Source organism: Macrotis lagotis, chromosome 5 (genome assembly GCF_037893015.1).
Source record: "Macrotis lagotis isolate mMagLag1 chromosome 5, bilby.v1.9.chrom.fasta, whole genome shotgun sequence".
NCBI classification, from domain to species: domain Eukaryota; kingdom Metazoa; phylum Chordata; class Mammalia; order Peramelemorphia; family Peramelidae; genus Macrotis; species Macrotis lagotis.
Window position 1 is genome coordinate 78,079,821 of NC_133662.1, and position 15,272 is coordinate 78,095,092.

Sequence of the window (15,272 nt, forward strand, 5' to 3'; positions counted from 1 at the left end):
GGATCTGCATGAAATGATGCTGAGTGAGATGAACAGAACCAGAAAAACACTGTACACGCTAACAGCAACATGGGGGTGATGATCAACCTTGATGGACTCGCTCATTCTAGCAGTGCAACAATCAGGGACAATTTAGGGGTATCTGAGATGGAGAATACTATCTGTATCCAGAGAAAGAATTGTGGAGTTTGAACAAAGACTGAAGACTTACTTTTAATTGAAAATAAAAAACCGTTTTCTTATTATTTAATCTTGCTATCTCTTATATTTTTTTTAATTTTTCCTTAAGGATATCATCTCTCTCAACACATTCCATTTAGATCAAAGTATAGCATGGAAACACTGTAAAGACTAACAGACTGCCTTCTGTGGGGGGTGGGGGGAGGGAAGTGAGATTTGGAGAAAAATTGCAAAATTCAAAAAAGTAAATTTATTTTAAACATAAAAAGGGTTAAAATAAAATGATAGAAAATATGTTAGATTAAAAAAGGTATTTCAGTCATATAAAATACAGAATTCTCATTCTTCTCCAGCTAAACAAAATTTGTGACTCTTTTATTCATAGGAAAAAAATTCAAACTCTACTTTCAAGACATTCCATAATTTGTCTGCAATTTACCATTCCAACTTCACCTCTAATTTCTCTCTTAAATACAATCCCCCTAAGGGCATACTACAGTGCCAGATTCTTCTACTTGTTTGCCCTGACTTTTCTACTCCCCTATTAAGCTCTTCCTCCTAAAGTCTACCTCTCAGAATACCTGATTTCCATCAAGTTTCAGCTAAGAATTCATATGTACCAAATAATATTTTCTTTTCCATTCTTTTTTTTTGAATGTGGCTAATGTGGGACTTTGTTTTATATGACTATATAGGTCAGTAATGGACTTTTTTTCTTGCTTTCTCAAGCCAAGAGTAAAAAGGAAAGGACAAGGGAGAGTTTGGCACTGAAAACAGAACTGCATTTCAAAAAAAAATTCACGTGCATATCAAAATATTTATAGCAATATTTTTTTTTTGCCCAGATTTGCACATTTTTATAGCTTAATAGTATTTTATTTTTCCAATTACATGTAAAGATAATTTCCCTTTTCTTCTTCCTTCCCTTCCCCTTCCTCAAGACAAGTAATATAAGATATGCATGCACGATCATGTTAAACCTATTTCCAAATCAGTCATGCTGTGAAAGAACAATCAGAAAAGGAAAAACCACAAGAAAGAAAAAAACTTTTCTAATGAAAGTAGTGTGCTTTAGTCTGCATTCAGACTCCATACTTCTTTCTCTGCATATGGATGACATTTTCCCATCACAATTCTTTTGGAATTGTTTTTGATCATTGTATTTCTGAGAAGCGCTAATTTTATCATAGCTGATGATTACACGATGCTGCTATTACTGTGTACGATGCTGCTATTACTGTGTACAATGTTATCCTGATACTGCATAGCAATACTTTTGCAGAAATAGGGATCCGCAAGTGTGAAACATCCTGTAACATTTTACTTTTTGATATGCTGACAGGTTTTCCTGAAAGTATTCTTAAAAAAAAAAAAAAGGATGAAGAGAAAAACAATCTTTGTTTTAAGGCTCCCTAACTGGTAACAAGAAAACAAGGGGGAAATTTAGACAATTAAAAAACAAAAGGCATCAATAAAAGTCTATTTAAAAACAAATTAACAAAAGTCATTGAGGTCAGCACTTTTTTCATCTTCTTTGTTATCCCTGACTTAGCACAGTGTCTAACACATCAAACTTATTGAGTCCTGATTTCTCTTAAAATCAGCAATCTCCCCAGTCTCTATTGTTTGTCTGAAGGATGTTTTCCTTAGAGAGAGCTTTCTTATATCTTTTTCCATCTGGCCAATTCTGCTTTTTAAGCATTCTTCTCCTCAATAACTTTTTGAACTGTTTTATCCATTTGACCTATGCTGGTTTTTAACATGTTATTTTCTTCAGCATTGTTTTGGATCTCCTTGACTAAGCTGCTGACTTCATTTTCATGTTTTTCCTGCATCTCTCATTTCTTTTCCCAATTTTTCTTCTATCTCCCTCACTTGACTTTCAAAGTCTTTTTTGAGCTCTGTCATAGCCTGAGCCCAATTTCTGTTTTTCTTGGAGTCTTTAGATGCAGGAGCTTGTACCTCCTCATCTTCAGATTGAGTGTTTTGATCCTTCCTGGGATCACAGGCAAAATATTTCTCAATGGCCTCTTTTTTTTCTCTGCTTACTCATTTTCCCAGCCTGAGCCTGGTTTTGGGTTGCCTCCTGAGCTTTTGGGACACACCCACAAGGATCTCAGTGTGTGAGGCTGTCCTCCCTCCTGGTCTGTGAATGACCATAAGCGGCCCCCTCTGCCACAGGGCGGAGGTGGGGGGGGGTGCTGCTGTTCTATGGGGGGGCCTAGACTGCGATCAGAATCTGAATGTGGTCAGAGCCCCAGAGTCCTGTTCCAGGGACAGAGGACAGAGCTAGGCAGTCTTTCTTCACTCTCCTCCCTAGGCTTAACAAGCTTATGCCCTGGGGGCTTCTGCTTAGCAGCTCTACCTGCTTCTGGTTACTGGATGTGGGCTGCCCTGGCCACACTGCTTGCTGTGTGCCCTGAGGGCTGGGCTTCACGTGCTCACTCTAGCAGAGGTCCCGTGTCCCATTCCCACCCCCACCCCACCCCTGTCCCCCCCAAGTTTGCCTGGTCTGGTACTCCCCAGGGTGTAGGGTCAGGAAACTGCCCCCCCTTCTGTGAGCCACTGCTCCCAGCACCCTAGGGCTGCCTCCCGGAGGCTGAAGTTCCTTCCCTCTGGCAGCCCATCCCTTCAATAATCCTGTGGAGCCGAGCTGAACTTTCAGCTCTTTTCCAGGTTACCTTGGGTTGGAGAATTGCCTCACTGGATCCCTCTGTGGGTTCTGTCTCTCAAAAATGTAGTTAGAGTCCTTAGTTTATAAGTTTTGCTCCAGAGAAACTGAGAGATGGTCCTCTCCTGTCGCCATCTTGGCTCCACCCTCACATCAAACTTTTAATGAATATTTGTTGTTTGACAGTGGTTATTCAAGGTAAGTGTTTTTATTTATTGCTCTCTCTCATATTCCTGCTTGAGATAATGATCGCCCACCCCATCTCCTTTTTTTAAAAATCAATAGTATCTACTGAATATCTCCTATTTTGCCAAACTAAGAGATAGTTTAGTTGTGAGATCAAGCCTTGCACTTCCAGACTGGATGAGATTGGGAAACCCAGTCTCCAAACAATATCCTAAACATCAAAAAAAATTTCATCAAAAAAATTAACGATCAGAATTTTAAACTTGTACTCTAGAAAAATCAATCTTGCAGCAGTGCAAAGATAAGATTGGAGATGGAAATGAAAAGATCAATTAGAAAACTCTATTAGTTTATGTAAAACGTTGTGAAGATCTACAAAAGTACAATGGAAATAAAAAAGAAGAGATGCACTGGAGGGATAATTGTGGAGGTAGAATTGAAAGAACTTACTATTATTTATATGTGAGAATTAGAGAGAGAGAGAAGTCAAAGATGTCTCATAAACAAATGGAATAATGGTATTGTCAGTAACCCAAACAAGGAAATCTGGAGGAAAGGAATGTTTAAAAGAGGAAGCTAAATTTACTTTCAGATATGCAGTTGGAGTGTCAGGGGTATTCTACATAGCACTGTCCAATAATAGACACTCAGAAATGGGAATGTGAAACTAAAGATATAGATTTGCAAGTTCTCTGTCAGATATACTGTACAAATGATAGCTGAAGCCATGGGAGTGGATAAGGCTGCTAAAGGAAAGAAAAATGTAAGGAGGGAGAAAAGAAAGAGTGAAAGGAAAGAAGTAAAGACAAGAACATGGCCTTAAGTAATGCTACATCTAGGGAACAATAAGAGAAGTGGGGGGAAATAAAAGGAAAAATCAAGGTAGTGCCAAGACATGCCAAATACTGTGGAAGAGGAAAGTTGAGAAAAGGCAAGAGCAATGACAATCTTTATAGCAAAAATAGCTCCAGTAGAGTAGTAGAAAAGACTGCAAGAAATAGCCTTCCTAACAGAAATGAAGTGAACATTTAAACAATTAGAAGTGACCGTGTGTTGCTCTTTCTCAAAAAAAAAAATGGGACAGGAGCTTGAGGAACAGTATCAGTTTTAAAGGAAGAAAATTTTAAACATAAGTTTAGACAATTTTGAAGGCACAGTGAAAGAAATCAAGATGGAAAGATGAGAATTTAAGAGAAAAATATTCATTGATGAAATAAGAGTTGTACAGTAATAGAATCAAGGGAAGAGGTGTTTTAGGGCAAAACTCAAACTTCAGATGTTAAATTTCCTCATGTATAAAGTAGAGACAGCTACATTTCACAGAGCTGCTATGAGGAAAGCACTTTGTAAACCACAAAGAACTAAGTAAATGTAAGCTATTATTATTGACTCGTGACATATCTTTTCAAAAGTCCTATTTTTACATTTAAAATCTATATTGATATGTCTACCTGCTCTTATCTCCCTAAGAAAATTAAGCTATATGAAGCTAAGGAAGCATACACACAAAATTTTTTGTATTTCCCAGTTTTAAGCACAGATTAGAAATTAACTAATTAACATTCATTGATTTAATATTAAAATTATTTAATAATGATTTCCAAATAGTGTTAGGTGTTCTGCCCCTCTGGCCCAAGTAATAGGTAGATCAAAGAGACTCATAGAAGTTTTTTTATAAGAGATCACAAAATAAGGAATGACATGAGTGGTGATCCAGCAAAAGAGATTGCGAAAGGAACAACCAGACAAGTAAAAAGAACTACAAAAAAGTAAAGTTACAAAATTTAGAAAGAGAGAATAACCAGGAGAGAATGGTAGAATATGTCAAAGCTACAGAGAGATGAGAGAGAGAGAGAGAGAGAGAGAGAGAGAGAGAGAGAGATAAAGATCAATAAAAACTAATGGATTTGGCAATTAAAGGATGACTGGTAACTCTGAAGACAGTAGTTTCTGATCAGTGATAAGGCTAGATAAACCATAATGTAAAGAGTTGAGAAGTGGGTGAGAAGAAACCAAGTAGATACAATAAGAACAAATAATTCTTTCCAGAATTTTACCCTTGAACGGTAGAATCATTTGAATGATGGGAGAACTGCTAAAATGTTAACTTGGGAAGAGGTGGTGCAAAAGTGAGGTTGTTTTTTAAGGATGGACATGTTTGTTTGTAGGCAATAAGAAAGGAGCCAATAGAGAGACTGAAGATTATTAACAGAGTAGATGAAAGAATTGGAAGTAAAACAGATACCTAATTGATTAGAGAAAGGCTAAACAAACTGTGGTAAATGAATGTAATTTAAGTATTGTGCTGTATGGACAGATTTACATGATTATCAGAGAATCATGAAAAAATTTACATGATCTGGTACAGAGCTGCAACATTTTAAGTGCAAAGAACAAAAAAATCAAAAATGAAGGCTAGATAATTAAAAATAGTAAGCATGGTGCCAAAAAAGAAATAGAAAATAACCCCATCCCACTCCTTTGCAGGTTTGGAAGATTCACAGGTATGGTACATTTATACATTTTCAGACATTTTCAATATATTGATAAGTTTTATTGACTCTGTCTTCTCTTTTTTCTTTATAAATGTTATACTATTACACATTATTTATATCAGATTATTTACTATCTCCTAGAGTGGGGGAAGAAAATTTTACAAAAAATGAATGTTGAAAACTTAACTTTAAATAAAATTGAAAAAAAGTAAAATTAAGATTTTTAAAATATATGTGTTATCTCAGATGGTTCTCTGGGAGGAGGGAGGAAATGAATGCTGATAGAAATTATAGAAATGGAAAAAATATATCAAGAAAATTAAAAAAAATTTTTTTCAAAAATGAAGTAGATAGGGACAGCTAGGTGGGGCAGGGGATATAGCACCAGCTCTGGACTCAAGAGGATCTGAATTCAAATGCAGCCTCAGACACTTAATAATTACCTAGTTGTATGACTTGGGCAAGTCACTTAACTCCATTGGCTTACAAAAACCTAAAACAAACCAAAAAAAAAAAATGTACTCGATAATTGTGCAAGCAATCTGAAGGAGAACAGAGGAGACTGGGATTAAGGGTACAAGAAAAGGCTCACATTTTCATGAGATTGGAGAGAATGAAAGATGTTAGAGATTCCAAGATAGTTTCTACAAAAGGGGGAAAGGAAGGAATTCACAGGGGATAGATCTATTCTTTCAGTAAAGCATAAAGGCAGAGGAGAGATGTAGGGGGAAATTTGAAGAAAGGGATAGTTTAAAACAGCCTTATTAAGGAGTGTGAAGCATATCAAAGAGTATTATTAAAGGATTATTTTTGAACAATAAGATGTCTCTCCTACAAGACCAATGAGTTTGTGTGAATTCTTCCTTCAAAACAGGTGAATGGTAGATAGTCCAGAGGTGGGATTTAGCAAGATATGAAAAGAGCTAGGTCAAGGAAACAAGGGATTATTGAGTAAAAGGATGTGTAACAATAAGGTGTCTAACTATAAGGCGGGATTGCAAAGAAAAGGAAAAAACAAAACAAAGACGATGGCCTTATTTTAAATTAGTCATCCAACTTATTTACCTAACACTGAAATAGGACTTTGGAAGTAAAGACTTTTGATTCCAACACATCAACTTTATCCTTAGAAGCTATGATTTCTTTGTAGGGAAATCCCCACTGGATAATATCTAGACAATTAACTGCCTGAGGCATATGGATCTTAAGTAATTCATACAAAGTTATTAAGTGTCAGCAAGGATTTGAAACCAAGATTTCTGCCTTCATGGTAATGAATCTAAAATTTGCTTTATTTTTTTATCTGATTCTGGACCTGTGATTTCAATTGAATAGGAGTCTGACAAGGTAGAAACTGCCTCCACCTATAAAAATTGTGGTTGCCCTTGCCAGGTTGCCTGTCCATATGATTCGCAGGTCATTGTGCCTTCCCTTGCTAACACTGCCCTCATGGTATTCAAAATACAATACAATACAACTTAGTCTCCTCTCCTACCCAATCTTTCCAGTCTTGCTACAGGATACATATTCTTTGACCTACTGACCCTACTTTCATTTTTAAAGCCCTACCTAGATTTCCAGAATCATTGGACATTATTCTCAACATGTACTCTGCAATCCAGTTAAGTCTGTTTCTCACATGAATCTCCCATCGCCTGCCTTTACCCTATTGTCTCAAATACCTGGAATAGACACCATCATTAACTCAGAAACAAAGAATACCCTTTTTTCTTTAAGATTCAGCTCGCTGATTCCCCCAAACCTGGAATTCTCTCATTCATCTCTTTCCTTCAGGTCCCTGCTAAAGCTCCAACTGCCTATAGTTTTTCCTGATTCTCCCTTCATGGTAATCATGTCTTCCCTGTCCTGATAATCTCCAATTTATCCTGTCTATAGCTTCTTTATATGTGGTTGTTTACATGATGTCCACTCCACTAGTACTAGAGGTGCATTTTACCTTTGTATCCCCAGCACCTAGCTAAGGCATACAGTTGTCATTTAATAAATGCTCACTGACTCATCCTACTATCTCCTTCACAAAACATTTTTTGTATATTTGGATTTGTTCACTACACACTTACAACACATATGTCAAAAGTATGTATCCATACACTCTTGTCTAATAAAAATGAATGTAGGCCTCTTGAAAGCTAGGACTATTTTGATAATTTGTATCTTCTGGAAACATGGTGCCCAAAGGGGAAGGGGTGATGGGGTGAGTAAAGGCATTAATTAATCCCATACAATGTGTCAGAAAACATAAAGCCAAATCAGTCTTGGAAAGGCAAGCTGAGTTTATATTTGTTTATATTAGTTTATATATCTATATCTATATATATATCAAATCTATGTTTATATTTGATACGGTGTGACAACAGGAAACCATAATCAGACCTGTTTTCTTAGGAACATCAATCTGACAGTTATGTGGAGTATGTATTGGAAAGGAAGGAAATAGAATTACACTAAATAATCAGGAAGCAACTGCAAAAGTCCAGATGAGAAGTAATTTGGGACCAAAATAGGATGTTAGATGGTTGAGTGATGAGCAGAGGATGGATTCCAGGGATAGTGCACCCAAACTGTGAATGTGTATCTAGAATAGTGAAACCTTGAATAGGGAAGTTATGAAGGCAGATAATGGAATTATAGACTAATCAGAAAATGAAGGTTGAGTTCAGGATGACAGTATTTTGTTATTTCAAGTTTGAGGTGTCTATAGTACATCTACTTAGTAATCTCTAATAGTAGGTTAGTAAAGAGACAGAAAGCACCTTGAGTCCAGGAAGGATATGGACAATGAAAATCCAGAAAAGGTGATTGAGGAAATGACTAGCCAGGCAAGGAGAATTCTGCTTTCGGATGTTAAGAGGTATCTTTATAGAACTGAATTTAAAACAGATTCTTCCTAACATGTCCCATTTATGCAACCTTGGGCAAGTCATTTAACCTCCCTGGGCTGCTTCTTTCTCATCTAAAAAGTAGGGATAATATCTATAACACCTTCCACAGACTGCAGGAAGCTTCAACTAATAATGTATGCAAAATTCTTTTACACTCCAAAAGCTATTCAAGGATTAATTATTTAGTTTCTAACTAACTAAAAATACAAATCAGTAAAACAATTAACCGGCTTAAATTGTACCTAAAAAGCCCTTTATTTTTTCATAGGAAACTGGAGCCAGAGGGCTAAGGTCACATACTAGGTAGCCTAGTGCATGGCTCTTTCCTCAGAAGCCCATAGTGGGCATGAACATAGAATTTCCTAACCTTAGGCTGCCCCAAGCAGCCAGATCTTTTTTTTTTTAAGGTTTTTGCAAGACAAATGGGATTAGGTGGCTCGCCCAAGGCCACACAGCTAGGGAATGAGTGAGTCCTCCTGCCTCCAGGGCCGGGGCTCCATCCACTGCGCCGCCGAGCCGCCCCGGCTTCCTTTTCTCCCTCGGCCGCTTCTGCCGGGAGGATTCACCGGGCGCTGGCTCGGGGCCGGGGGAGGGGGCCCGGACAGACAGGCGTAGGAAGTCGGGTGGCCCCGGGGGCCGGGAGGGCGGCGAGCCGCTCCGGGGGGCCCCGCAGCCAGGCCGGAAGGTGCCGCCAGCCGCGCTGCAGGTGATGGGGGGGCCGGGCCGGGCCGGGGCCGGGGGGGGGGGGGGGGGGGGGGGGGGGGCGGTTACCTGTTGAGGAGAAGAGAAGCGACGCAGAGGCACAGCAGCAGGAAGCAGAAGAGCGGGTACTGGCGGCAGACCTCTCGCCCCAGATCCAGTCGCAGCCGCAGCTTCAGCTTCTCCCCCGCCGCCCGCACCCACGGAACCATATCGGCTGGGACAGCAGAGCCACCCCCATAGACTTGAATCCCTTCCGGCTGCCGGACCAGCCGGAGCTCCCGACGCTCTGACGCCGCCGCAGCTTCGGCCCGCGGACCGCCCCGCCCGAGCCTGCCCCCCGGGGGCTCCTGGGGCGCATGCGCAGCAACCTTCACCACCTCACTTCTTCCGGGTCCCCGCCTCACGCAAAAACGTGACCCGCGTGACTCGCTTGACTTCTGCTCCCGAAGGCCTTTTCTCGCCTAGTTCTCTGCCCCCGGTCCACGAACACGTTCGCCCCAAGTCAAAAATACCAGCTGCCCTCAATGTCTTTTCTTCGGACTCGGGTCTCCAATTGAGACTCCACTGAAGTCCAAACCCGTCCGGAAAACGGAAAGCAACCCGGAAGCGGAGTCCCTTAGGGGAAAATGAAGGCCGCGGCTCTAAGGAAGTGACGTAGCCGGCGGGAGGCCAGCCACAGGGCCTGCCGGGACCTGTAGTTTTCCGGGAGGCTGCAGCCCACCGGATGCCCCCACCCGCTTCCTCCCGGCCTCTGGGCTGGGGCGGGAGACTGGAGGCTTTGGACCCGGGAGCGGAGAGGAGGGAAGCTTCAAGTCGCGGAACTTAAAGCTAATAAGACTGGGTCAGTGCCTAGAGAATTAGGGGGCGCCCCGGAGGCTCAGTGAGGATTACGGGCGGCCCAAGCCGCGGTGGGGGAGGGCGAGTCCCTCTCCCGAGTCCACAAACCGCCCCGGGCTAGTGCTCGCCAGCGCGGAAGGGGAGGGAAGGTGACCCGGAACTCGAGCTTTTAACCTCCACTTCCTGAGAAGTGAAAAAAAGGAAATCGGAGTAATATTGGATAAACTTATTTATCACCTAACGTTATATTGCTACGGTGACAAAGTTTCAAACCGCGCAAAAGAATCTGAATTAACATTTACCTTAGAGTAGGAGAGCTAGTCACCCGGAGATCCGCCCTTACACACTTGGGGGGCCGCAATGCTTTCCAGAGATTTAGATTACAAAATTCCACCCCGTTGGCTGTTTCATCTGAAGAATATGAGAAGGTCGAGCACACGTAATGGTAAGGCAAGGGCAGTTTGCAGTCTACTAAGGATGGAATACCCACTTCAAAACCATAACAGAAGCCAGGGGTGCAAGTTTTAAGCTAGGGTTGCCTATTATCAAAGGGCCCACCCTAACCATTAAGATCCCGCTATTGTTTGGATTTATGCCTTTAGGCTCAGTTGAAGGTAGCAGTCTTAAAAACCTTAAGGAAATGAGATAAAGTACTAAAAATTTAGTACCTAATACTACAAAGCACACACCTTGGAAAGTAAAAGTTTTCACTTTCCAATTGTAAGTATCTTTGTAATTCTCACTTATAGCAATTTTTCTGTAACTCCCATATTTACCACCACCAAAAAAGAAAACACCTTTGACCAGCATAATGGCCCTATACGGTCCACCCTTATTGACCTGGTTTGAATGACTGGCTTTAAAAAAAAAATCCAATTTACTCTCAAAAAAGATGAATTGTTTAAGTACTGATATTTAGTATAGCTGCGGACAATTTAAAAAAAAAACCCAATAAGGAAATGAACGGTATGCTTACTTTTACATAACTTTTACTACAGTCCTCAACTTATGTTTCTAGAACATTTATATTTTATTAATTTATTCCTTGCAATACACTAGAAGGTGGGTAATATCTCCATTTTACTAGATTGGGAACTGTTTCTGAGATGAAGTAGATCTTTTCATTTTACAACCATTAAAATCTTCCTTGCATTACCTACTGGGTTTCATAGTAATACCCTCTATTAATCAAGGTTTTATTTAGCTGTTAAAATTATATACTTTTTGTGTTGTTCTTTCTCTTTGGAATTACTTGAATTATGAAATTTAACATGAAGCCTTTTTTTGGGAGTTTATCCCATGTCTTTGTGACTCCTTACATTCATTAAATTATTGAAGAATAGTGGGGAAAAGGAGCTAAAAAAAAAGCAGTTTTTACACCATCAATAACCAATTGTTTAGCTCTTAGTTATTAGTTTGAGAGACCCTAAAATAAGTGTAATATGCTGTTGGAGGAATTGAATCATTTTTAAAGTCGACAATGAAAACCAGGAAACAAAAGAAAATTAGAATTAAATAGAAGGATGACCTATATGATTCTCCTTGCAGAAACAAGAGTTGCAATTTTTTCTGGGCTTCCAAAAGCAATAAGATATTTTATGGGGTACTTCCTCATCTTGCAGTTCATAAATATTTCCAAAATAATAACCACAGAAATAATTGTAGCTTATGGGTTTTAACAAAAAATCGGTTAAGATCCTCCAAATTACATCAGTATATAGGTGACAAATAGAAAGATGAACCCAGGAAATGTTGAAAAGAAAGTTGGAAAATTGTTTCCAAAATTGCAAGAGAGATTTAAAAAGCAAAAAATTTATCTGTTTCATAACTCTTAACTACATATTATGAATACTTTAAAAAAAAAGAATCAGGGACAATGGATAGAAGATTGCATAAAAAACTTACTTTGTGTATGTGCAGGTATGTAGAGAGACAGGAAATAGCTGATTATTAATGTTGGAATAAATTTTTTATAAAATAAATTTTTATTGATTTTTGTTTTTACATAGCCTACATTTCCCCTTGTATCCCCTCCCCCTCCCAGGGGGTCATCCCTTATAACAAAGATTTTTTTTTTAAGAAAAAGAACAAGACAAGAAAAAAATTAAGTAAAACCAGTTAGCATACAAATAAATTTGATATAGGCAATGCTGCAGAGTTCTGGAATCCTATTTCTACAAATGAGCAGAAGTATCTTTTCTTATCTGTTTTTTAGCTAAACTTGTTCATTGTAATTTCAAAATATTAAGTTTTGATGTTGTGATTAATACTATCAATTACTGTACATAATTTACCTGGCTTTATTTAAGTTGACTTTTAACCAGTTCATGTAAATCTTGCCATATTTCTCTGTATTCATCATGTTCTTCATTTCTTGACAGCAATAATACATTACATTCATGTACCACAGTTTGTTTAGTCATTCCCGAGTAAAACATATCTCCTTTGTTTCCAGTCCTTTGCTACCTCGAAAAATGCTACTATAAATCATTTGGGTATATACAGAAGGAGCCTGTCTTTTTGTGAGTCACCTCCTTAGGGTAAACATCTAGCAATGGAATCTCTGGATTAAAAGATAGAGACATTTGAATCACTGCCTAATCCAAATTGCTACCCTATTCATTAGTGAATCTTTCTTGGGAATAATTTCTGATCAACCTATTTGTATACACTCAGGTATCCTAAAAATACAAATAAGGCAATTCCAGCCTGACCTAACAAGCTGTTGGCTAAAAATGGCAAATAGATAAAGAATAAACATCAACAAAGACCAGCACTAGATATTTTGCTGTTATGGTCACTAAAACTAAGACAAAAAGAGCCTTGAAATTTGCAAACTGAGGCAACAAACATTTGAACTTCCCACACATTAAAACTATACTAAGCATGTATAAAATCTAACAGAAAAAAAGTAGTACAAGATTATGGAGATTTCCTCATCAATTACTGAGAAATAGAAAGAAAAGTTTACAAAAAGCTTGATGAAAGCTACAAAACAGATCATTCTGAAAGCATTTTAATGAAGAAACTGGAAAGAAGATAATGACTAGTTTCAAGAAAAACAAACTGACTTTAAAGATGTCCAAAACAAATTTTTTTCCTATCAGTAGAACTACCATATATGAACTCAGGGGCACAGTCTCTGAAACATTGTTTAAAGAAGCAGAAATGGCACTAAAGAAAATAAAAAGTAATTAGACTAAAACAAAGTTTCAAACGTGTCTATATACACAGGATAGAAATTTTGAGAACTGAATATTCTCAAGTCAGGAGGAAGATTTCAACCCCTTGGGAGAAAAAAAATCAAGATGTAATATCAAAAAATACAACCAATAAAATTGTATCAAATGAGACCTATGTGCCTAATTTTTTTTGTCTACAAAATCTTATAATAATCAACACATGCATTGAGATCAAGCTTCATGACAGTACGAAAAGGAAACAGGCATCCTTTTACAAAAGATAGTTTACATTAGTTACATCTTTACATCCACAAAATTAATATTATTTATATAGCACTTTAAAGTTTGCAAAGTGCTTCACAACTATCTTGTCTTATTTTCAACAGCCTTGAGAGGTAGGTGCTATTATCCGTATTTTACAGAAGAGGACATTGAGGCAGAGGTTAAGTGACTTGCCCAGAGTCACAGCAAGTTAGCATCTAAGGTAAGATTTGAACAAGTCTTCTTGACAAGTGCAGCTTGCCATCTACCTAGTCTTTTGACAAGATGTAAATTCCACTGTGCTTACTATTTAGAACTACAAAAAAAAATAGCATTTGGTATACCAAGTAGGTCAAAGACAAAAAGGTCTTGCTTACATGTGTGCATATACATACAAGTATGCATACAAGTCACACATATTGTACTTATATATCTTTAAGAATGGTGATTATAGATAGCACTTCCTCATAGAATCAATGCTATCTAGACTCAAAAGCACAGTCTCTCTGATGTACTATTTAAGAAAGCAGAAATGGCATGAAAGAAAATAAAAGTAGGAAAAGCATTTAGACTAGACTGAGTATAAACAGAAGTGTAAAAAAAAGCAGACTAGACTAAGTGTGTACAGAGGTCTATGCAAAAGATGTATAAGCAAACACACACAGTGCTATTATTAGTATAACTTTGTGATAGCAAAAACAAAAATGTTCAATGGCTCAATAAATTATATTGTATGAAAGGAATGGAGTATGATTGTGCTATAAAGAATGATGAATTCAGAGAAACATGAGAAGATAACAAATGAACTAATGGAAAATTTAGAAATGATGTGTACATAACCTCATTAACGTAAATGAAAAAAACAGTAAAAATCAGTCCATAAAGTTAAATGCAATGACCAGTTAATTTCAAATGCATGTCTTTATTTCAATAAGATTGCAAGGTTAATGCAGAATTTTGCATACACTGATTCTGTGATTAAGTGTTTTACTTAACCGTTACTTTCCAATCCTATTGAAATCGATACAAATGACATTTTACCAAAGGAAAATTGCAGAAGTGGCAAAAAAAAAAGACGTGGGGATCGGTGATATAAGGACACAGAGAAAAGAGCTGGACAACAGACACACAACAATGGAAGTTCCAAACAGTCTTCTGGCACAATGGATTCTCTTGTAGAGATTTTAAAGGAGGTGCTGGAAAAGAATTCTCAAGCAAAGCTCCCAATGGCACAGAGAGCATGAAGTGTACACCACTGGAGAAAGTACCCATATTTATAAGAACACAGATTCGTTGAGGTTTTGATGATCACCAAATAGGGCTGTAATATTCTCAACCCTTAGAAATATATAAAACAGAAAAAATAAACATATAAACACTCTCACTGACCCTACTTTGTGATCTGAGAAAACATAAATTTAAGCTGTCCTGAAAGTGAATTATATACTCTGACAAAACTTTTTTCTTTTCCCATCTACACCTTCAAGCTGTAATTTTGCTAAACCCCTCATTTTCACCTATTAGTTGAGTATGCAGTCTAAATTATAACCAAACTATATGAATGCCTCAGTCACTGGGCCTGCAACTATAAATTTCTGACATTACTTACATATATATATGTGTGTGTGTTTATATACAAACACACATACATACATACAATAATGTAAAAGTGATCTGTAATAATGCAGAATGCTTTTAACTGTGAAATAACTTCAAAATCATTATGTTTTCTAACAAGTAACCAATCTCCAGGAAGCAGCTCTTACCTTGAGGTAGTAGTATAGGACCTTAGCTTGTAGTTCAGCACCTGCTTAAGGTTCCTGAAGAACATTTTATAATATGTACATATATATGT

The 15,272-nt window shown here is 38.0% G+C and overlaps 1 protein-coding gene across 6 annotated transcripts in view; it reads right to left on the minus strand.

Annotated features, from left to right (window-relative positions):
- SNX14 (sorting nexin 14) overlaps positions 1 to 9,780 on the minus strand; it is a 113,631-nt gene extending 103,851 nt beyond the window's left edge. For 2 of the 6 annotated variants that reach the window (XR_012468482.1, XR_012468481.1), the window contains exon 1: positions 9,207 to 9,780. Coding sequence is in view for 4 of the 6 variants with exons in the window: in XM_074187101.1 (XP_074043202.1) it covers positions 9,207 to 9,346 (140 nt within the window). In the remaining 2 variants the exon portion in view is untranslated. The remainder of the gene's footprint in view (positions 1 to 9,206) is intronic. The other 4 variants (XM_074187102.1, XM_074187099.1, XM_074187101.1 and 1 more) reach the window with 3 other exon arrangements.
- Positions 9,781 to 15,272: the final 5,492 nt, after the last annotated feature.